Raw genomic sequence first — 23,622 nt, 5'->3', positions numbered from 1 at the left:
GGAGGCATGGGAATATTCTTTATAAGCTGACCGGGTAGATCGTCCATTTCATTTGGCGATCAATATCTCCATGTTTAGTAACTCTGCACTCCTCCAAGCAACCACCATAACTTGTCTGCTCTCTTCTGCTTTTTTTCTCAATTAATATTCTCATTGGAAAGGCATACAAAGTATGAACTTTGGGGCCCCAAGTTTCACAGCTAAACCACTGTCCCCGTGGAATGCCCCCATCCCTAGCCCCAAGAAAACCCCCAGTTATAATTACATCTGAAGGAAGAAAATTGGGAAGTAGGAGGCAGAAGACCTTCTCGGAATGATGTCTGCTTTGCCCCTATAGCAAGAAGGCTCCAAAGAAGGTTTTGTCTTCTTTTGTGTAATCCACCAAGGAGATGTCGCTGACATTCACCATCAGCTTGTCCCCTTCCTGAAGGGAGAACATGGCCCCAAGGTAGAGGGGCTGGAACCAGTTGCTGCTCATTTCACACACTGACTTGGTCCCCGTGAGGAGCCGGTAGGGCTCAAGGTAGCTGTCTGTTACCTTGGTGATGACCACGATGATGGAGTCAGGCTTGTGTTGTCGTCTCCTTTGGCTGATGTTACCACACTCAGACTCGGTCCCTCGGAATGTGATCTGGGAGTAAATAAAGTAGTCCCCCGTCTCTGGAATCACCAGGGATTTGTTGGTGTAGAGCATCTGGTTCTTGGTGAAGGCCAAGCCCAGTTCATGTTCCCAGTGCAGAGCTGGGAACTGATTTTTTGGTTGCTGTGAGGGCGTTTGTCTCACAACTGCAAAGACAAAGACAAACTGTTAAAAAGGTTTAACAGGCTCATGCCTGAACCTGTGTCTTGTGTCATTTTCAAAGAAGAGAAAAAGGATTGACTAAACCAATGGCTAATAAGCATCTTGGGGAGGGATGAGCTAAAGATACATGAGTGGAAGTATATGCTTTATAAGACAGAGTGGTAGGTATCCAGTGTTAGTGACCTGGGGAAAAATTACTTTGTCTCTATGGCTGAGCTTTCTGATCTGACAATTTGTATCTTACCTGAGCACCATGTTCCTAGGAAATAGTAAAGGTTAAGCCGTCCCCTCACTCCTCTGTGTTCCACAAAACAGCCTTCTGCAAAAAGCTCTCTTTTACTAGATAGTGTAGAACAACTTCCATGAGTTGCCCCTCTGAGCTACCCACAATAGGGCTCAGACACCAGACTCTGCAAATTCCCATTCTTTGCTTCATGAGTGATGAGTCCAACTGTTTTGTTGACCAATCAGAACAAAATACTTGTTGACCAAACTTTGGTTAAACTTCTCTCCTTTTCTGGGACCCTGGAGATTGGCTCAGTCTCAGCGCAATTAGCCTACAGCCCTTCCTAAGACCAGACTGGCTTTGGAGTTAAGCATCCTCTCATCCGATTATGCCAATATTTTACCCCACTTCCCAACACCTGTTTCTTTCTAGCTTTGTTTATTCCTCTAAAACAAAATCATTTTAGATGAACTCTTGAGGAATGGGCAGACATTACTATCCAGGTATTCTGCCTAGTGCACTATCTCCCCCCACCCATCTCAATATAGCCAGCCCTCCTTATCCTCAGTTCTGTATTGCTACAAATTTGTATCGCTACAAATTCAAGCCACCAAGAATGGAAACTACTAGAAAGAAATTCCCTCTGTACTGAGTTCTTTTTCTTTCCATTATTCCTAAACAACACAATATAACAACTACTTACATAGGATTTACATTTTTTAGGTATTATAAGTCATCTAGATTTATTGTGTAGAATTTGTGTCAATGCTATACCATCTTACATAGGGATTATAGCATCCTGAGAATTTGGTTATCTTCAGGGGTCCTGGAACTAATTACCCATGAATACAGAGTATGTGACTGTGGTCTCCTTCCTCTAGCAATAATACTTCGGCATAATTCTCCTTACCAAATCTTTGCTTTTATTTGACACATCTTTCCTTATAAATGGATACAATACTATTTGTAGAAAGGATTAAAAGAGGTGGTATGTGTAAAATACCTAGTTATTAGGAATGTCTTCTAAATGCATTCACTTTTATTAGCCTTTTTGTTTCTGACATGCTCTGATTCAAAGAGGTCATTTCAGAGAGAGAGGAGAGAGGGAGAGAGGGAAGAAAGGGAACGGGAGAGAGAAAGGGAGAGAGAGCTGTTCCCTGACATTGTACTCCAGTGCCACAGTCCAGAGTCACAGGAATCACAGGCAGGCAGTAATTAATAAAGAATTACCTTGCATGACATGTTGGAACAAGAGACCCAGAACATTTTGGAAATTCCTCTTCCATACTGACAAGGCCAAAATATAAGTCAATGGAATTGACTGGTGAAGTAGAAGAGAACTGGGCTTTGTGCCGCTGGGCTTAGTACCAGCTCTGATTGTGCAACACTTTAGCGCATTAATCAACAGTATAAATTCATTTCCTTCTCTGAGCCTCAGTCTCCTTTCTGAAAACTGGGGATAAAGCTTTTTCAGAGTCTTGTTCTGAAGATTGAGTAGTATAGACATAGACATTTTTTTTTTTTTTATCACAGAGGCTGGATACAATTGTACCCAATTTTTCTTTTCTCAAACCAGATTGTTCCTTCTGACACAATAAAAATAAACCTATTTCATTTGTTATCTTGTTATATGTTCTTATGTTTGCATTACTCATAAGTATACTTTATACAGAAAATATTAATGAATGCTTTAGGAAATATGTCTAGAGCAGAAGAAAATGATTAGAATCAAACTTGATTCAAACCATTGGTTTCAAATATGATAATCTTCAATAAAACTAACACTATTCAGGAAAAGTAAAACCTTTGCAGATTTTCTGTATCTGTTTTAGAAACCCACGGCAACCAGCAATCATTATTCTGCTCTGACTGGGAGATAGGTTGTGTTTAAAGAAACCATATCGCAACCTGTACACTCAGTGAGTGATCAGAAATCCAGTTCCTGGGCTTTTGTAAAATTTCCCCCATTTTTGAATGGACTATGGTTCCTTTTGCAACTCTGATACATGTTCCAAATACCTGGCCCCCACACTAAATGGCCTTTGCAAACTCCTCGTAAAGAAGCCTCTATTTCTTCTTTGTGGCTGATGCATTAATTTAAAAAGTTCTTAGATGATGCAAAAGCAAAATGCATTAAATCTCTAGATAATGCAGATTCTATTGAATTGGTCTGTAATTAGCATGTTACCACAGCAAGTAGGGGTTGGGGCAGGAAGTATGTTCTAGTGGGTAGTGCAGTTCTGAGAAGCAAGGTTGGATATGGACCCTCCACTTCCTGGTCATCTGACTTGGGACATGTGAATTCAGCTGTGCAAGCGTTAGTTTCCCCATCTTCGAATGGGAACAACCATTCCTTATTCCATTGGACTCTATGTAGATCAAATAACTATAGTGCCTGGCACATATTGGGAGCTCAATAGAAGACGAACCCTCTCCCCTGTTTCTTTCTCTCTAATTCGCAGGAAGAGGGGCAGCATCTCCACACTTGTACAGTTTTTAGGATTTTTTTCTGCCCAGCCTATTCATAGTCTCCTATTCTTATAGGAGAGGGAAAATTGGTGGGAACTTGGCATTTCCCTGGTCTTAACCCTTACTCAGGGATCGCTACCAACAATTCCCTCTCCATAACTGGTAATATGAATATCGTGGGCCACAAGGATATTCTCTTACAGACTGCAGAATGATTTATAGGTCAGGAGAATATGCTTGCTTTTTAACTTTCCAGCTTCTTGGTGGGTTTTTTTTTTAACATATTCTTGTGGCATCATCTTATTCATCTCTCTGGAGTCTCCAAGAGCTATGGACTTCTGGTGAGAGATTTCTGGAATTTCCACAGTAGACTCAGGAAACTGGCCAATCGGTGACATTATGAGATTCTACTCAATACATTACATTGATAGAGATTTTTGGAGAACACCTTCCTGAACCTAAATTTCCAGTGGCATCATCTTGAAGAGGGGGCATGTGAACTGGATAAGTGGCCACTTGGGGACTTTTCATCTAGGACCAGATCCACAAGTACTTGAAACTCAGGAGAGAGGAACTACATTTCTGAATGAGGGAGGGAGGGAGGGAAGAAGGGAAAGAGGGAATGATGGAGGGAGGGAGATAGAAAGGGAGAGAGACAAAGAGAGAAAAGAGGAATGAAGAAGGAGGAGGAGGAGGTAGCTGAGAGAATAGGCTGATAGAATTAGAATACACCCGAGGGAAACAGGCCTCTGGATTCTTCATAAGGAAGAAGACATCTAAAACCCCTGATTGAGCCGGGCGTGGTGGCGCACGCTTGTAATCCCCACGCTTGGGAGGCGGAGACAGGAGGATCGCGGAGGTTCGAAGCCAGCCTTGCTGGCTTAAGAGACCCTGTTTCCAAATAAAATATAAAAAATAGGTCTGGGAGTGTAACCTGAAGGTAGAAGGGTTCCATCCCCAGTACCAACAAAACAAAACAAACAAAAACAAACCCTGATTGAGAGAAGTCTGTTACCAAGGGCTGTAGTTTCTCGTTTAAAGCTACACTTGAGTGAGTTTTGGTAAAAGCCCTGAAAGGAATCTTGGAACTATAAACCAGGGTCTCCTAGAAAACACAGAAAGCCTTACCTGTCAGGTGTGCCCTCGGCTTATCTCTATCAGCTCTGGGAGGTCCAACTGTAACAAAGGAAAAATGTGCTTTGTGTGAGTTCAAGGACGACAAATGAAGAGTGAGCTTTGGGAGTTGCATGGCACTCGTGGTGGGAGAGAAACATTGATCTCCTCTTGCTTGGTCATATTTTATTCCTGTGAGTTTGGATTGGCATGTGGTATCTGTAGTAAGCACCACTGCGGACAGACAGGGAGACTCAGGAGAAAGAGTCTTGAGTGCAAATGGGTCTTGGCCCCGTGACTTTGAGAAAATTATCTAGTCTAAGACTTTATTTTCTCATCTCTAAGATGGGCACACAGTCTTATCATAGACAGTGCTCAGCGTGATTCTTGGCATGTGGTTGATGCTCAGTAAAGGACAAGGTGCTACTTTTTCCTCATTCTGCTTTTGTGGAGGGCCACCTGACCGTTCACCTTTTTTGTGGTCTCTTTGACCATATCCACTGAGGTGTATGAATGGCCCAACAGAGATGAGATGGGGAGCAGATTAGATTCCCTCTGTAGCTCCATAAACTTGTCAGGTTCTCTTCTCTATCTAGACCTTAGGATTTTCCTTTGGTGCTCAGAAATGACTATATTGAAGTAAGTATATTTTGCCTGCGGTGATAAAGCTGATGCTGTCCATGATAAAAAAAAAAAAAGCAAAAATCCATTGTGTTCTTTTGATGTGCAAAGTGTTGTTCTTACCCTTTTCTAGCAGTCAACTAATTTAATTTGATTTGCACTAACCCTGCTGGGTAGGTACTATTATAACCATTTTTAGAGGTAAATAAATAGTCACAGAGACAAGTAAAATTATGTGCCCCAAGGCCACGCTGCTATCAAATTCCAGAGCTGGGCTTAAGTTCAGGTCATGAGCTTAGCCTTGGCACAATTTGCCTTCTTAGTGACGAGAACCCGGTATTTCTCTAGGTTTGTATCCTTTACCTTAGCAACTAGGTAACTGAAGATCAAGTTCCCAAACTTCTACCTACCAGAACTATTAGAAATGTTATTCTCCCTCCCCCCAAGAAAATGTATAAAAAAATGATCCCCCCAAGAAAATGTATAAAAAAATGAATACACTTACAAGATCGCAGATGTGCAGGTCTAAACTCCTCTTCTTTTAGAGGCTGTCAAGAGAGAAAGAAATGATTGAGACCACCTGTGGTCCTTCTGACCCCAACAGCTTTCCAAAGCATGTGTATAATTACGATGCTGATGCTACCTAGCCTGAGTCCTCTGCCATGAAGAAAATGATTGACAGGAGAACTTTTGGTTTGTGGGAATCTTGCACCTTAACCCTCCACTCTCCTCTTCCAACACCCCAGTGGTCTTTCTTTCTCTTGTGCTTATCTCTGAATCTCAGCTTCAAAGTTCTTTGGCTCCCAGGAAAAGCATCTGGCCATTGCTTCTATGATTTGAACAAACAATGGTGCTTGCTTTATTTGCTTTTTTCCATCACAATTTGAAAATTGGAACCCTTCTTTAAAAACGATACAGAAAAAACAATTAAAGGTCAAGTTCTTCACATCACTGTCACCATCCCTCCTTGTTTCCTCGTGATGCACGAAGACTTTGATCATTGCAATCCTACTTGGTGAGTTACTTCAGACACCATGAGATGGGAATATTGCTTTGGAGGAAGATGGGCTACATGTGAACGGAGGTTCTCTCATGTATTAACAATATGACTTTAAGAAAGATGCTTTTCCTCTATGAGCTCTGGTGTCTGCATTTGTAAAGTGGGGATATTAACCTCTCTAATCCTAAATGACTTGCAGGATTGAGGTGAAGATCAAACCAGAAAATGTGTGAGTCAGTGCAAGAATCCACAGAAAATAAGAACCACTAGCATATGCCTGAACAGAAAGCTTTGGAGCAAACCTATTGTTATATCTTAGAAACAATACATCATCTCACATTTTTGCAATGCTTTAAAAATCCTCTGGTGGTATTATTATTATTATTATTATTATTATTATTATTATTATTTTGTGGTGCTGGAGATGGAACCCAGGGGCCTTCTACCTCAGGGATACACTGCCAGTCCTATTTTATTTTTTATTTGGAAACAGGGTCTCGCTAAGTTGCTGAGAGCCTCACTTAGTTGCTGAGGCTGGCTTTGAACTTGTAATTCTCTTATCTCAGTCTCCTAAGTATCACCACACCTGGCTCTCTGATATGATTTTGACATGACTCAAGACTTCTGATTTTGCTCTTGTAACTACAGAGCCACCACTAACAGGTGCTCCTCCGGTCATAGTGAACACTTGACCTGTTTTGTATCTTTGTGTGTGTGTGTGTGTGTGTGTGTGTGTGTGTGTGTTGTGAGTATAGCTGTGTATGAGGAATTGTGTGTCTGTGTGAGTGGAAGAGGATGGGCTCTCACACAGCAGGTCTCTGCATCTGTGTGCGTTGCATCTGTTGCTGTCATGTGGATGTACCTGTGTTGCTGCTGTGGCTGGGTTTGTGAGCAGGTGCATGGTAACAGTGATCTTGCAGAGCCCACATCTCTATCTCTTCTCACTCTCAAGCCAACTCACCGCTAGTGAAAGCCTTCTCGAGGACAGAAGTCTTGCCTTGATCAGCTAGCTTCACCACATGTCCTATCTAGCCCTTCCCACCTGTTTCCTGATTCTGTTCACGCCACCACTGCTTCCTCTTGGTCCCCAGCCCTGAAATTGGCTTCTTTCATTAGCCCGAGGTCTGTCACTTTCCTTTGGTGGATGTCTCATTCACCACCTTTCCAGGCCTTTGGCATGCTGCTCTCGGGATCTTTCAGCAGCCTCCTAACAAGTCTCCTAACAGCCTCCAATTTTTTCCTTTCTCTCATCAATTTCCTAGCCTGCCTTCAGAGTATATTTCCTAAAGCATCACTTTATTGAGACATAACTCTGCTCATAAGATTGTGATGGCTCCCCTTAGCCTTCAAGACACAGGCCCATCTTATCTTGGCATTTAAAGTCCCAATTTACCACCCCTGCTTTGTCTCCCACTATTTACTCCTCTCCAAGCCTCTGCATTCTCAGATCTAAGAGGCTGCCACAGTACGTGGCCCAAAGGATCTAGAAACTTAGTGGGTATAGCTGTTCTTTATGGAACGAGCAGTGACATGATGTTCTTCTAAGTATCATCTTCTGCCTTACAACAACACTTGAAGGTGGATGCTGTTCATATTCCCACACTGACAGTAGGGCTTAAGGAGAATACGTAACTCTCCTGATAGTCTACACTTGAAGAATGGAGGAGTAGGGGTTTAACTCAGGCCAGGTAATTACAGAATTCCAAGCTCTAAATCTCTGCGCCCTGCAGCTCTGGAGCAGCTTCTTACCTGCTCAGGTGGAAGATAAGCAGCAGCGGTTCTGAGCATGGTGACCACGGGGGGCCCAAAGTTCAGAGCACACGGACCTGACCCGGAAGCGGGAGAATCAGGGGAAATTAACCTAAACTTTAAAAGTTCTGCTAATGTTAGCCAGGTGATAAAGGAGGTTTTGATTGTTCTAGGTCAGCAGGCTGGGTAAGAGTAAAGAGACCGATGAGACATGGAAACAACTGGAAAACTGCAAGACTTTCTGCTCCCCAGTGAATGTAACATGTGTATTTTGAGTGGTGTAGTGAGTATAGTGGCCTTTGAAAAACCTACAACCAATTTCTCTGACTGCCTCTCCAACATCAGTAACTCTGATGGGATGAAGGGATGGGGATGCAGCCTACACACGTGCCTGTTCTCTAGCTTGCTGTCTGATTTGCTATTGACAGAGGTGATAAAGGAATTAGTCTTTGGAAAGACAGTAAAACCAAAATAAAATACCCTGTTAGGGAAGTCTTGATTGCATGCCTTGTATAAGAAAGGGGGGGAAAACTTAATTGACCTTCTTTTGACTCATTTATTTTTCTACTGAGAAAACTTTAAAAAAATCCTGCTTGTCTTCAGCTAATTAGACACTCAACTAAAAGTTTGGAGCACTTCTTACTGATTGAGAATTCTTTCGACATTAGCATTATCTGGAATACAAGCACAATTTCCTGATTGCTCTGTCGGATCTCTATTATTTGGGCAGGTGTTTTGTTTTTTATATGGAAGGGCTTTTTATATGGACTTCAGGAGACTAGCAATGTCAGTGAACATCTGGAGGCCAAGCCAGAGCCTGCTGGCAGGTGTCAAAGACTACAGCATTCCAGAATGCCCCGAGAGGAACGTCAGCGGGACTCACTCCAGGAATGGCATCTGGAATTTCATTGCCACTTCTCTTAACAATAACTCCATCTATCATAGAAGGAAGATGGCTGTGATAGGAAGCTGGCATGGATGATATTTGAGAGGATAAAACTGTAGCTATGTGAAGAAAAGTTTAGGCATGTAAACTGTCCCAGTGCTTGTGAGATAGATGCCAGCAACACCAACCCAAGAAAACATTTCATTGTTTTCCAACCCTGGCTCATCTCCATTGCTTCCGGGTTCCCGTGGGTGCCGAGGAGACGGTGGCTCATGAGGGGTCACTGAGCATCAGCCTCCAAAACTGAATAAGCTCAAGGCCTAAGAGCACACCTGAAGAATTCTGGAATGTATCCTCCCACTCATATGTCTTCCCGAAACAACTGGCTGAGAATCAGGGCCCGATATGACTCATTATTTGTGTGTTTAATCACCTTTCTCTCTCTAGTGGAATTTCAGGGAGACTTGATCCGCCTGTCAGGCTCACCACTGTAGTCTCAGCGTCTAGCACTGCTACTGGGTTATCCACTTGGAAAAATGCACAGATTCTCAGGCACCAGGAAGACAGAGGCAAAAAAGAGAGTGGGAAATGGGCTAACATTGAAATTCTGTGACATTAGTCAGATGTTGCAATCCAGAAATCCAGGAAAAAAAAAAAAATGTTTTTGTTTACACTTAACAAAACTTTAATTGCATTGAGGTAGGTAGTCATGATCTTTTAGTTTTAGGGCCTCTACAAGTCTTTGGCTCTGCATGGAAAATTTTTGTGGCTCTACAAATACTTATTGAGAGTTTTAGGGCTTGGGCAGGAGCCAGAGTCAGCAAAAGTAATGTGTACAATCACGGGTACACATCTGAGTGACACAGTGCAATTTCTGAGACCAGCAGTGTCTACTAGAGTGTTAGCCCTAGAAAAACAAACTGGCACTTCCTCATCCCACTCCCTTAATTCCTACAGGTCTGGAGACTTTCACTATCATTTGATTTTCTTATCTTTTTTTTTTCTTTTACATGTTGACTGGTAATCCCTGGCTCAAACTGACCATAATTTATTTCTATAGACCCTTCTGGATTTATCCTAATTCTTCAAACTGGGTTGAAAAAAGGATGGAGGGAAGAGGAAGACTGCTATTTGGTTGAGTGACCCGGGTGCCAGCCAGGTCCTGGACGACATTTTTGTAGTCTGTGTATGCCTTGTAATGGGAGCTTATAGAGATGAAGCAGTTGAGTTCAAGATCAAAGGTAAATAGAGGGCCAGAGATCTAAGTCTTTGAGTAGATACAGATCCTGGCACATATCAGGAGCTTTGTAAACATTAACTGAAAGCACAACCGATGCGGGAGCCTGCACTGAGATGATCTTTGATATTTCTTGGCATCTCCCCAGAACACTCCCTGGAGTGTGTTTTAACTAATGATGTACTTAGCCTTTCTTCCCATATTTTGTAGTCACTCCCTCGCTCTATTCATAAACAGGAGGAGCTATTCATTTCTTGTTCCCATAAATGCTTCAATTGCAAAGGCATAGATGTTTTATGACCCACAATATCCTCCCACTATGGCTGGGAGAAGTCTGTCGGCATCAGCCTCTCCATCTCTTCTTTTTGTTTTTCCTGCATATGCTTTCATAAGGATAAATTCAGCCTGGAACTGTTTTATTCTGAGGTCACTTAATTTCTTCATCATCCAAGATGCCCTGGATAGGGCTTTACAAGCTCACGTTCAACATGGCACAGAGCAGAGACACTGGTGTTTGTAATTAAGCACATTTGGAATTCTGCTATTTCCTGATGCCCCAATTTTGGCATGACAGCTAACCTTAGTGAGACTCTATTTTCTCACCAATAGAAGCTGACAATGATTCCTTCACTCCAGGATTATTGTAATGCTCAGAAAGATCACACAAATAAAGTGGGTATCCAATGCATTTGGGGCCAATTAAAAGCTTATCCTATGGTTCTGGACAGTCTGTCTTATAACTTCATTTGGGAACATAAGCCATCCTACTTTTTCATGAAAACAGCAGAATTTGGGAACCTTTAAGCCCTTTTGGAAGACAGACATTCACTAGGCTTCCCCAGCTTATAATTTGCTTCTGGACTCTGGACCTTTCAGAAAGCAAAGTGTTGAGAAAGTGGAATTCCCCCCTCCCATTTCAAACCCTCTGAGTGTTGCTGTGGTCAGCTGCAGGGCCTCCTTGTGGCTGGGCTGGGCTGGGCTGGGCTGGGAGACTGCCTCTTGGGGTGTGTGGCTATAGCCCAGCAGCTGGAGCCCTGTCAGGTGAGAGTGAGGGAGTCTGCTGCGCTGGCATGGTGCTCAGTGATGTGTGAGTTCAGCTACAGAGTAAGTGAGGGAATCCTGAAATTACCAGCTGTGAGCGGCTGTGGACTCAGGGGACACATCCCGAAGCTCCCAGGCCCTTCCGTCCTTTGCACAAGGCACCTTTGCACAAGGCACCATCCCTGCCTCCAGCTTCCCTGCTCTTTGCTCCCAGTCCAACTTTTACAGTGAGCAGGTTTGTTGTCCAGGAGTGCCGGGGCTTCCTGAGGTTACAGCAGGGGCTGGCGGTTCCACTCAGGGATCAATGGTTCACAATTCACAAGGACCTTGATCTTAATCATCTGTTTCCTCTAGACACTACTGAGAAGGATCATCATTATTGCCTTCTTCAAAGAGGAAACAACTTGCGTGATATAAAAAGGTTCCCCCAAGGTGGAGTAGGTGAGGAGATAATATCCATTGAGCATCTACCTTTTGGCCACAGCTTTCCAGAGAGCTTTCGGAATCAGCACAGAGCCCACCTCTGTTTCATGGACAGTTTGAGTGTGAGGCTTGGGAAGATATGGTACCTTGCTCAGCCCTTCAGCTCCCCCTCCATTCACGACACTTGGGAGTATATTCTGTGTGCCCTCACGAAAGCAATGGGAGGAACATTTGCTCTATGCAAGACTTCTCAGGCTTGTGCTCCTGCCTAGCTCAAGAGGTGAATCCTCTGAGCACAGTGATTAGGAGGAATGTATATGGTGGGTTTAGATCCCAGTGGATGACTCTGAACACATCACTGAGCCTCAGTTTCATCATCTCTAAAATGGGGATAATAGCAGAGCTTGCCCTCTCTGATTTCCAGGATTAGGTGAGACAACTCATGGAGTCATAACAGCAGGCTTTGTTTTAGTGTGTGACACTGTTTATTTGCCACATGTCACACTAAGCGCTTTCTAGGCATAATCTCATTTATTCTTCTGAAAACCCTGAGTATGAAACAGTTCAGTGCAGGGCCTGGTACTTAAGAAATTATTAAGAGGTCGCGGGCTGGGCACGCCAGATGGGGCCCGGGTCGCGGGACTCTGGGCCCCAGGCAGAACTGCGAGTAGCACGCCAGATCCCTGGAGAAACCAGGCCCAGTAAGACGCTGGGTTCTGGGCAGGGGTCGCGCGCGGCGCACAAAAGCCGGGGCCTGGGTCGCGGGACCCTGGGCCCCGGGCCGAACTGCGCGCAGCACGCCAGACCCCTGGAGAAACCAGGCCCAGTAAGACGCTGGGTTCTGGGCGGGGGTCGTGGGCGGGGCACGCCTAATGGGGCCCGGGTCGCGGGACTCTGGGCCCCTGCCGAACTGCGCGTAGCATGCCAGACCCCTGGAGAAACCAGACCCAGTAAGACGCTGGGTTCTGGGCGGGGGTCGCGGGCTGGGCACGCCAGATGGGGCCCGGGTCGCGGGACTCTGGGCCCCTGCCGAACTGCGCGTAGCACGCCAGACCCCTGGAGAAACCAGACCCAGTAAGACGCTGGGTTCTGGGCAGGGGTCGCGGGCTGGGCACGCCAGATGGGGCCCGGGTTGCGGGACTCTGGGCCCCAGGCAGAACTGCGAGTAGCACGCCAGACCCCTGGAGAAACCGGGCCCAGAACAGAAAAAGATAAAGAAAAATATCGGAGAGGTGGTAAGAAAGCCGTTATGGATGCCAGGACACTGGAGATGCAGACAAAACTTATCTAAATGCACTGGAACTTATGGAAAAATTCGCCGTGAAAGAGGACTGCTATTTCTCTATATTGTTAAGAATCTCAGACATCACATATAAGGAGAGAGTTTAGCGGAGACCAAGGAGAAATGCGGTGCTGAAAGAGTTCTTCGCGATGGTGGTAGAGACTTGTATTCAGGAGAAGCAGAAACCGGATCTTACCAACTTTATTTTTTTGGAGAAATTACACCAAATGTCGAATGCTACCATCACGCATGCTTAGGAACACTGGACAACATTCAGAGTGGAAAAAGAGCCTGGGAAGGATTTGAAACGGTGGAGGCAGTGGCAATGCCAGTGGCCAATATTCGGGGGAGGCAGAGATCTGATACATTACAACTGGAACCTTTGAAATACTAACCACAGAGACTGTGATCGGAACCTGCTGAGGGGTTAGACGGGCGCCGGGGCCAGTGGCCGACATCGGAGCTTGCTGTGAGGCAGGGCCACTACTGAGGCCTCCGTGGCCGGGATTGGAACCTGCAGAGGGGTTAGACCGATGCTGGGGCCAGCGAGGCCGGCATTGGAGCCTGCCATGATGCAAGGCTTGTGCTAGGGCCTCCGAGGTCGGGTCCGGAACTTGCTGAGGGGTTAGGCCGGTGCTGGGGTCAGCGAGGCCGGCATCGGAGCCTGCCGTGAGGCAAGGCCAGTGTTGGGGCCCCCGAGGATGGGACCGGAGCCTGCTGAGGGGTTAGGCCGGTGCTGGGGCCAGCGAGGCTGGCATCAGAGCCTGCCATGAGGCAAGGCCGGTACTTGGGCCTCCAAGGCCAGGATAAGAGCCTGCCGAGGGGTTAGGCCAGTGCTGGGGCCTCCAGGGCAGAATAAGAGCCTGCTGAGGGGTTAGGCCGGTGCTGGGGCCAGCGAGGCCGGCATCGGAGCCTGCCTTGAGGCAAGGCCGGTACTGGGGCCTCCGAGGCCAGGACAAGAGCCTGCCGAGGGGTTAGGCCGGTGCTGGGGCCAGCGAGGCCGCCATCGGAGCCTGCCTTGAGGCATGACCAGTGCTGGGGCCTCCGAGGCCGGGATCGGAGCCTGCCGAGGGGTTAGGCCGCTGCTGGGGCCAGCGAGGCCGGCATCGGAGCCTGCCTTGAGGCAAGGCCGGTACTGGGGCCTCTGAGGCCGGGATAGGAGCCTGCCGAGGGGTTAGGCCGCTGCTGGGGCCAGTGAGGCCGGCATCGGAGCCTGCCGTGAGGCAAGGCCGGTACTGGGGCCTCCGAGGCCAGGATAAGAGCCTGCTGAGGGGTTAGGCCGGTGCTGGGGCCAGCGAGGCCGGCATCGGAGCCTGCCTTGAGGCAAGGCCGGTACTGGGGCCTCGAGGCCAGGATAAGAGCCTGCCGAGGGGTTAGGCCGGTGCTGGGGCCAGCGAGGCCGGCATCGGAGCCTGCCGTGAGGCAAGGCCAGTACTGGGGCCTCCGAGGCCAGGATAAGAGCTTGCCGAGGGGTTAGGCCGGTGCTGGGGCCAACGAGGCCGGCAGCGGAGCCTGCCGTGAGGCATGACCAGTGCTGGGGCCTCCGAGGCCGGGATAGGAGCATGCCGAGGGGTTAGGCCGGTGCTGGGGCCAGCGAGGCCGGCATCGGAGCCTGCCGTGAGGCAAGGCCGGTACTGGGGCCTCCGAGGCCAGGATAAGAGCCTGCCAAGGGGCTAGGCCGGTGCTGGGGCCAGCGAGGCCGGCATCGGAGCCTGCCTTGAGGCATGACCAGTGCTGGGGCCTCCGAGGCCGGGATCGGAGCCTGCCGAGGGGTTAGGCCGGTGCTGGGGCCAGCGAGGCCGGCATCGGAGCCTGCCGTGAGGCAAGGCCGGTACTGGGGCCAGCGAGGCCGGCATCGGAGCCTGCCGTGAGGCAAGGCCGGTACTGGGGCCTCCGAGGCCAGGATAAGAGCCTGCCGAGGGGTTAGGCCAGTGCTGGGGCCAGTGAGGCCGGCATCGGAGCCTGCCTTGAGGCAAGGCCGGTACTGGGGCCTCTAGGCCAGGATAAGAGCCTGCCGAGGGGTTAGGCCGGTGCTGGGGACAGCGAGGCCGGCAGCGGAGCCTGCCGTGAGGCAAGGCCAGTACTGGGGCCTCCGAGGCCAGGATAAGAGCCGGCCAAGGGGTTAGGCCGGTGCTGGGGCCAGCGAGGCCGCCATCGGAGCCTGCCTTGAGGCATGACCAGTGCTGGGGCCTCCGAGGCCGGGATCGGAGCCTGCCGAGGGGTTAGGCCGGTGCTGGGGCCAGCGAGGCCGGCATCGGAGCCTGCCGTGAGGCAAGGCCGGTACTGGGGCCTCTGAGGCCGGGATCGGAGCCTGCCGAGGGGTTAGGCCGCTGCTGGGGCCAGTGAGGCCGGCATCGGAGCCTGCCGTGAGGCAAGGCCGGTACTGGGGCCTCCGAGGCCAGGATAAGAGCCTGCCGAGGGGTTAGGCCAGTGCTGGGGCCAGTGAGGCCGGCATCGGAGCCTGCCTTGAATCAAGGCCGGTACTGGGGCCTCTAGGCCAGGATAAGAGCCTGCCGAGGGGTTAGGCCGGTGCTGGGGACAGCGAGGCCGGCATCGGAGCCTGCCGTGAGGCAAGGCCTGTACTGGGGCCTCCGAGGCCAGGATAAGAGCTTGCCGAGGGGTTAGGCCGGTGCTGGGGCCAACGAGGCCGGCAGCGGAGCCTGCCATGAGGCATGACCAGTGCTGGGGCCTCCGAGGCCAGGATAAGAGCCTGCCAAGGGGTTAGGCCGGTGCTGCGGCCAGCGAGGCCGGCATCGGAGCCTGCCTTGAGGCATGACCAGTGCTGGGGCCTCCGAGGCCGGGATCGGAGCCTGCCGAGGGGTTAGGCCGGTGCTGGGGCCAGCGAGGCCAGCATCGGAGCCTGCCGTGAGGCAAGGCCGGTACTGGGGCCTCCGAGGCCAGGACAAGAGCCTGCCGAGGGGTTAGGCCGGTGCTGGGGCCAGCGAGGCCGGCATCGGAGCCTGCCGTGAGGCAAGGCCGGTACTGGGGCCTCCGAGGTCAGGATAAGAGCTTGCCGAGGGGTTAGGCCGGTGCTGGGGCCAACGAGGCCGGCAGCGGAGCCTGCCGTGAGGCATGACCAGTGCTGGGGCCTCCGAGGCCAGGATCGGAGCATGCCGAGGGGTTAGGCCGGTGCTGGGGCCAGCGAGGCCGGCATCGGAGCCTGCCGTGAGGCAAGGCCAGTACTGGGGCCTCCGAGGCCAGGATAAGAGCCTGCCAAGGGGTTAGGCCGCTGCTGGGGCCAGCGAGGCCGGCATCGGAGCCTGCCTTGAGGCAAGGCCGGTACTGGGGCCTCTGAGGCTGGGATCGGAGCCTGCCGAGGGGTTAGGCCGCTGCTGGGGCCAGTGAGGCCGGCATCGGAGCCTGCCGTGAGGCAAGGCCGGTACTGGGGCCTCCGAGGCCAGGATAAGAGCTTGCCGAGAGGTTAGGCCGGTGCTGGGGCCAACGAGGCCGGCAGCGGAGCCTGCCGTGAGGCATGACCAGTCCTGGGGCCTCCGAGGCCGGGATAGGAGCATGCCGAGGGGTTAGGCCGGTGCTGGGGCCAGCGAGGCCGGCATCGGAGCCTGCCGTGAGGCAAGGCCGGTACTGGGGCCTCCGAGGCCAGGATAAGAGCCTGCCAAGGGGCTAGGCCGGTGCTGGGGCCAGCGAGGCCGGCATCGGAGCCTGCCTTGAGGCATGACCAGTGCTGGGGCCTCCGAGGCCGGGATCGGAGCCTGCCGAGGGGTTAGGCCGGTGCTGGGGCCAGCGAGGCCGGCATCGGAGCCTGCCGTGAGGCAAGGCCGGTACTGGGGCCTCTGAGGCCAGGATAAGAGCCTGTCAAGGGGTTAGGCCGGTGCTGGGGCCAGTGAGGCCGGCATCGGAGCCTGCCGTGAGGCATTACCAGTGTTGGGACCTCCGAGGCCGGGATTGGAATCCTGCCAAGGGGTTAGACCTGTGCAGGGGCCAATGGCCAGCATCGGAGCCTGGCGTGAGGCAAGTTCACTCCTGCGGCCTCCAAGGTCGGGACCAAAGCCAGCTTAGGGGTTTGACCGGTTCAGGGGCCAGCGAGACCAGAACTGGGTCCTCCCATGAGGCAAGGCCGCTGCGTGAGCCAGCGAGGTCTGGATCAGTCCACTGAGTAGCCAGGCCACTACTGGGACCATCAAGAGTGGGATTGGTACTTGCAACGCAGCATGCACAGAGAAATATCGCAGAAAATATAAATCAGATGCTTCTCTTAATCAGCAATAACTAGGAGGAAAAGGGCAACAGGAAGAGGTTGAGCTATAGAAAGGGCCCTATAGTGAAGCAACTAATGTGATCAATCAGAGGGTATGTAATACTGGAGGACAGAGCCTCTTTAAAATGCAGGAGGTACATAAACAAATGTATCAAAGTAAATCACCAAAGAAGTGTGGGATGGAGGGAGGGGGAGGGAATGGGACGGGGGCTGGAGGAGGGCTAATTGGATGATGTGTGCTTGTATATCCTCTCAAGTCTTGTACTCCAATGTGATTGATATATGACTACAATGCACCAATTTAAAAAATAAATTAATTAAAAAAAAAAAAAAAAAGAAATTATTAAGAGGCCACGGCTGTGTCATGGGGGAGCTAGGACTTTCCCCAAGTACAGGTGACTCTGAAGCCAGAGTTGGCATCACGATGGGGATTCGTTGGTTTGGGTGGAGACTGGGGGCACTTGGGGCCATGTGTGGGGCAAGAGGGGTGCAGGGAGCACTGTGGGGAGTTTTTGAAAGGGGTAGAAATGAGATTGGGGGGAGTCCAGAAGAATGTTGAGAGTGTGTGTGCAGATGATTCTAGAAGGATCTGGAAGGGGATGGAGGATGGAGATGGGTAGTGCAAGCCTGGGCAGGAAGGCCTCCAGCACCACTAGTGACAAGTCATCACGAAGGACCGCATTCCACTCCTGTGCCGGGCACTCTGCTTTGCCTCCCTGGAACACATTCTGTGTGCCAGAGACAGTGCCCAGGGAGAACAGAGGCCTGGCCTCGGGGCACCAGGAGGCCAGAGTGGCCGGTGGACCCATCCTGAGGGCAGTGGAACCACTGAATGGCCCAAGGAATACCCAGGCTGAGGTTAAGTGCTTCTGGATAAAGAGTGCATGGGGGTTGGGGGAAAGGTTGTGGGCAAGACTGGGCTGGCAAGGAGACACAGAGGCAGCTTGAAAATATCAGAGACTAAGAAGAGCTTTGGAGCGCCTGAACCTGCGCTCTGGCTTGGCAGTTCCAGATTCCAGAGCAGGTAATGAAGTTGTCCTTTATGATGTAATTTCCTGGAGCAGGGAAGTTCCCTGTGGTGATGATGATAATTGCTAGCATTTACTAATTCCCGCCCCTTGCCAGACACTCCCAGTACTTTATTTTCAATTGTTCTTATTTTATACATCAAGAAACTGAGGCCCAGGGAGGTTAGAAGACATACTAAGAAGGGGTTAGACCACACTGAGTTTGAACTTATGATCCATGATCTTGCCAAGATGCAAATCTACCCAATAACCTCCAGAAGTCTTCTGGTCCAGAAACACTTGACTACCCCAATCTTTCTTTGTATATACAGGTAAGACATACAGTTTGCATGCAGCAGTATGGGTTTACAAATGTCTCCCTCCTTTCCTTGTGGCCCACTCTCCCAGTTCCCCTACGTGGATGCTGACAGAGTTGCTCATTTCTGAGCTTTTTCCGAGCGACCTCTGCATTTACAAACACGCTCTAGATGGGCATCCTTTCATCAAATGAAGAGCGCTGTATTCCGTGTGCGGATGCCCTGGGCTCTTTTCAAGTGTCTGTAATGATTGGATCTGCTTGCCGATATATAGAAAGGGTGATTTATTTTTCCTGCCTTTGCAATCTCTTAGCCCATTACCTGTGATGGACATCACATCATGGTTTAATGCTTATTCAATAATAAAAGCATTTTCTGTCTCCGCTACTTTGGTGCAGAGGATTTCTGGGTTGGGTAGAGATTTTGTTTTTAATTATGTTTCTACAACATGTGCATGCCAGGCGACCTCCCTGATTCTTACTTTCCTTTGGAAAGTCATGGCAGCCCTAACTTTCCCCGGGCCACGAGTGCTGGGGGGTGATTCTGAGGGTGTCCTCTGCTGGATGTGGGAAGTTGGTTCCAGGGGTGGCACAGGGTGCTGACTTTGGCTGGCCTCCCTGTGTTGCTAACTTCATTCTGCCTCAGGTGTGGCAGTCTATCCCTGGTGTCTGGTGTACACAGTGTGTGTGTGTGTGTGTGTGTGTGTGTGTGTGTGTGTTGGGGGGACACATAGTTTCAACTCTTGGCTCTGTTTCTGTGTAGCAGTATGGGCTTGGGCAAGTGTCATCCTCTCTCTATGCCTCAGTTTCTCCATCTGCAAAACAGAAGGCCTTAGATTGGATAACCTCCAAAGGCCTTGTGACCTGCAGTGGCCTGTGATCCTCTGACTGGCTTTATCTGTAATGGGGTTCTTGACCTGGATCTCAGGCACAGCCTTCTAGCCACTGGTACCTTCTTTCTCCCATGACCCTTCTGTAGCCCACTCCTACCCCATGGTTGGAAGAGAACATCTGGAATTCTGCAGAACCTCTACACTGAGATAGCCAATATCTTTGTCTCATGCATCCGATCTGAAGCTCCCTGAGGCCTAAGATGAAGTTTCCTTGGCAATTGGTGCCTGGCCTGCAACAAGCATCATGTCACAGTAACCCTGGGCATGAAGCTCCATCCCAACCCAAACATTCAAAATGTTCCTGCACATCCTTTGCTGAAGTCATCAGGATATTGAGAGTGATGGTAGAGAATGAAACAGGTCAAGTAAACAAAACCATATACCTATTTTTACATGACCAGAAGCAGCCAAGCTGGGGGTTCAGATCCAGGTGTCTAATAGCCATGGTTTGACCTGGTTTTCTCATCTTGATTCCTATCTTCTCCCCTTTCCCTGAGCCAGTCGGCCCTCCAGGTGGGCTCCCTGCCCTTTTTAGCATTGCTCTGTGCCCATGAGGACCTCTGGACATGGCTGCTCCCTGGCTTCTTTGAGTCATGGCTTGAGTCTGGCCAGGGGGATCAGATGCTGCGCAGGACAATAGTCAGCATTCCTGCCCAGCATTGGCTGCGATTGCCCTTCTCTACTGAGTGCTCCAGGCAGGACTCTCCTAGGTTGACTTCTCCGTAGGTTCCTCTAAAGCTCCATTTGCCTCTCTTGTTAAGCTTCGCAGGTAGGAAGCTTCCCTCGGCTGCTAACTTCTGGATGCTCCCATCCCTCTTGGTTTCCTTCTGGCCATGCAACTCAGCAAACAGGCTCTTCTGTCAACCCTTTCAAAGTCTTCTTTAGCTTTTCTTCTCCTTTAAGTTCTCACTTTGAGTGAACAGTTGCTTCTTCTTAGGACCCCGATTGCTACTGTGCCCCAGCCTCACTCTAACGCCCCTCTTTCTTTCCTCTGACTCACTAAGTTTCATAGCCTGGCCAAACAACAGCTCCAGACATCCCATGTATCTACTCTCCAGGGAGACTGGTTTTCCCATAATGGACTGGGCGGAATTAGCCTTCCTTGAGCCCCAGACGGGACAGATGCATTTCTCCATGGGCTTCCAGTCTAGTGATAGCCCCAGTCCCAAACTTGTTTCCTTAGACTGTGGCCCCACATGGTCTTCAAGGTGGACAGAGGCCTCTGGTTTCTGCCAGCATGGGAATTGCAGACATCAGCCTGGGTAGCGGTGTCCCATCGTGCTATAGTGACCACATGTCATGGTCACTTCTTCCTTTAAGAGCAACTGTCTGCTGTTTAGGGGCCCCAGTGTGCCCAGCAGGACTGTGGTCTGGCTTTTAGGTCCTAGCATGGTGGTCCAGGGATCACAGCCTGACCTCCAGTTCCCTGCAACGCTTCTCTAGCAACAGTGGCATTTCCGGGTCATCGGCATACTTCTACATTTTATGAGCAGTGGCAGGTGTCCAGGAACGCTGCGGCTGAATCACAGCCTGTCTGTCGACTCTGGCGGGCTGGCAGCAGTTACATATTAGCCGCGACCTGCCCTCTGCTTGGCGAATGGCCAGGATCACCCAGGTTTCCTATTAAGCTATTTTCTCCATTAGGATTTAATACTTTGGACTGAAATTAAATCAGCCATCATAGATTGTACAGAAGCACTTTTTAAAAAAAGGATGTTACTCAAATAATCTCTCTAGGCTTCCAGATGTTTTTTGATGTTTCTAGTCCAGAATTCTAAGTGCTCCCCTCAACACCTGTACCCTCTTTCCATCACCACTGCTTCCCCTGGACTGGAATTCTTTCTTTACAAAGCTTTTCCACAGCCTCCAGCCAGACCTTTGAGCTAGACCATAAAGCAGGAGGTGCTTTGTTGACCATTGAAAAATAATATTTTATGAGTGATGTGTGCATGTCTACCTCTACCATATTGTAACCCATGAAGATGTATGACTACAATGCACACACACAAAAAAAGAAAACTAATATTTCTAAACCCAAAAAAGGGAGCTGGTAAATAAATTATTAGCACACATATAGGAATATAATATAGTTACCCATGTCATCATGGTTTTGCAAACTTATTAACATATAAACAAAGTCATAATACACTAGGAAATACAGACTAATACAATTCTACTAAGATGGTGTGAATCATATGCCCACACTGTTACTAGTTATCATCATCTCTAAAGGGTTATGCGTAATGACAGTTTTCTTCATTTCCTTAGCTGTGATTTCTAACTTTTTTGCAACAATCCTGAATTACTTATGTAACTTAAGAACCTTTTTTTTTTTCCTTAAGCAAAAGGAATGTTCCCAATTTATCAGTACACTATGATTATACTTATCTTAAAGCATGGAGCTTGAAGTTAATTCCATATAAACATAAAAAGGGACAATTCATTCCTGGAAATATTAAGAGAAACCAGATGGAGCTCTCCACCCTGCCATTCTGGGCTCCCTTTGCACCTGGAAGCCCAGTGCCAGCTGCATCCCCTCCAAAGCTGCAAGGGGGGGCCACTGCCTGCAGTAGCCCCCGACCCCCTACCAGCGAGCAGCTCACTTACCTGGAACTGCATGCAGTCCTTGCCTTGGGCCCGGAGCTGGCCAACGAGCAGATAGGTGGCAAGTCCCAGGAGAACTGGAAGCAACACCAGGCAGCAGGTGAGGGCCCAGCGGGCACCACCTTCGCTCCTGGCTCCCAGCCTGGCTCTGCCCATGGGTCTGTGGCTACTGTCCTCAGACAGCATTTCCACACTGGCTGTTTCCTCAAAGCCCAGCCCCAGTTCCTCTGCCATGCTCCTGCAGTCCTGGAGGCAGTTCTAACTTCTCCTGGGCAGAGACCCCCCATTAAATAGAAGAGCTTCTCTCGCGGGCTGCCGCTGGCTGGTTTAATCACTCTGCCTCTCCTCCCCTTTTCTTCTCCCCCTCCCTCTGGTTTCCTTTCCCCTCCCCCTGAATAGCCCTGCCCCACTAGGGAATGCACCGCCTACAACAGAAACCAAGTTTGGTTTAAGGGGGGTGGGAAAAGAAGAAGAAGAAATCTTTCCCAAGTATATTTATATACACTAGGCTCATGTGCTCCTTCCTTCGTTTATAGAAGGAAGTTAGGAAAGTCCCTGGAGGAGGAGAAAAACAATTCATTAAGTCAGTGGGCGTGGCAAATTAAAATATACCTGTTCCCTGGCTGGCGTGTGGCCAACTGCACAGCACAGGGCTGGCACTTCTCCTGGAAGTGAAAGCAAGTGAGCACGCAGGGAGGTGTGCAGCTGGCAGGCAGGGATGGAAATCACCTGCCATCAGCTGCTCACGGAGGGTCGCCAGGCCCTCCGCCTCTGTGATGAGGTAACGCGTTCTAGATGCACAGAGAGGAAGAGGGACCTCCTGAAAGATGGGGGCGCTGGATCATCCAGGACTTAGACAGCTGAGCTAGGAACCTGAGCTTGTGCTTCCAAGTCCTGGATTGAGGGTGGTCTGTGTTGCGGGTGGTCTAAAGAGAGAGTATGAGGTCAGAATTAGAGGTGACTGAGGGTCAGAGGAGGGTCCTGACTCCTATGCCTGATGAAGCCTACGTTAGCAGGGCATCAGTGACAAGCCGTGCCTCTGATGACTGTGTGTGGGGCCGTAGCATGGGAGAAAGAAATGGCATTTATTAAGCACATACTTTGTGTCAGGTACTGAGTTAAGTGTCCTGAGACAGCCTTTGGAGGTGGTAATGTCATTATTCCCATTTTACAGATAAGGTAACAGAGGCCTAGAGAGTAGGCGGTGAAGCCAGTACTGGGACTCAGTGCTTCTGCACACCACGTTGTGGCGTGCACACAGATACCCGCACAGTTCTTCCCAGGAGGGGCCGTTCCCTCTAGTGTGGGTGTTGGGAAGCTTCCTGGAAAAAGAGCTGGTGTTGGAGCTGGCCCTTGGAGGTTGGGGTGATAGCTGAGCAGAGAAGAAGACCTTGCAAAAAGGCAGTTACTGAAGTCAGAAAGCTTAAAGGACGGCCGGTGACACATGGTAGAAACCAGTTGGAGTAGAGGCTCCCTTCAGTTGCTGCTTCTGAGTATCTCACGGTCCAAACTCTCGGGGCCACTTGGAAAGGCCTTTTCTGGCCTGGCCCTGCTCACCATCACCCTGCCCAGGCTCCTGCCTCATCTCTTCCTTCCTTCCGAAGTGGTGGTCCCTCAGGTCCTCTGCAGATTAGCTGCACTCCACACATCCGGTTTCCTCTGCTGTGGAAGCTGCAGACTCTTTCTTCACACCCCCACCCCCCTCTATTCCTTAACCTTGTGCAGACACCTTCCTGG

General features: G+C 49.7%; 1 protein-coding gene across 1 annotated transcript; it reads right to left on the bottom strand.

The window, feature by feature from the left end:
- Window positions 1-331: 331 nt before the first annotated feature.
- Window positions 332-22,157, bottom strand: TNFSF15 (TNF superfamily member 15; the record flags this gene model as incomplete). The annotated part of the gene is made up of 3 exons (XM_080709156.1): window positions 21,870-22,157; window positions 4,626-4,673; window positions 332-786 (listed from the first exon to the last, which is right to left on the bottom strand). Exons 1-3 carry the CDS (start codon window positions 22,117-22,119, stop codon window positions 332-334), a joined length of 753 nt encoding a protein of 250 aa, XP_080565282.1. The 5' UTR covers window positions 22,120-22,157.
- Window positions 22,158-23,622: the final 1,465 nt, after the last annotated feature.

The sequence above is a fragment of the Muscardinus avellanarius genome (genome assembly GCF_963383645.1).
Source record: "Muscardinus avellanarius genome assembly, chromosome: 13".
In the NCBI taxonomy this organism is placed as follows: domain Eukaryota; kingdom Metazoa; phylum Chordata; class Mammalia; order Rodentia; family Gliridae; genus Muscardinus; species Muscardinus avellanarius.
Note: the sequence above shows the minus strand (reverse complement) of the source record. Positions and strands in the feature narration are given on the sequence as shown.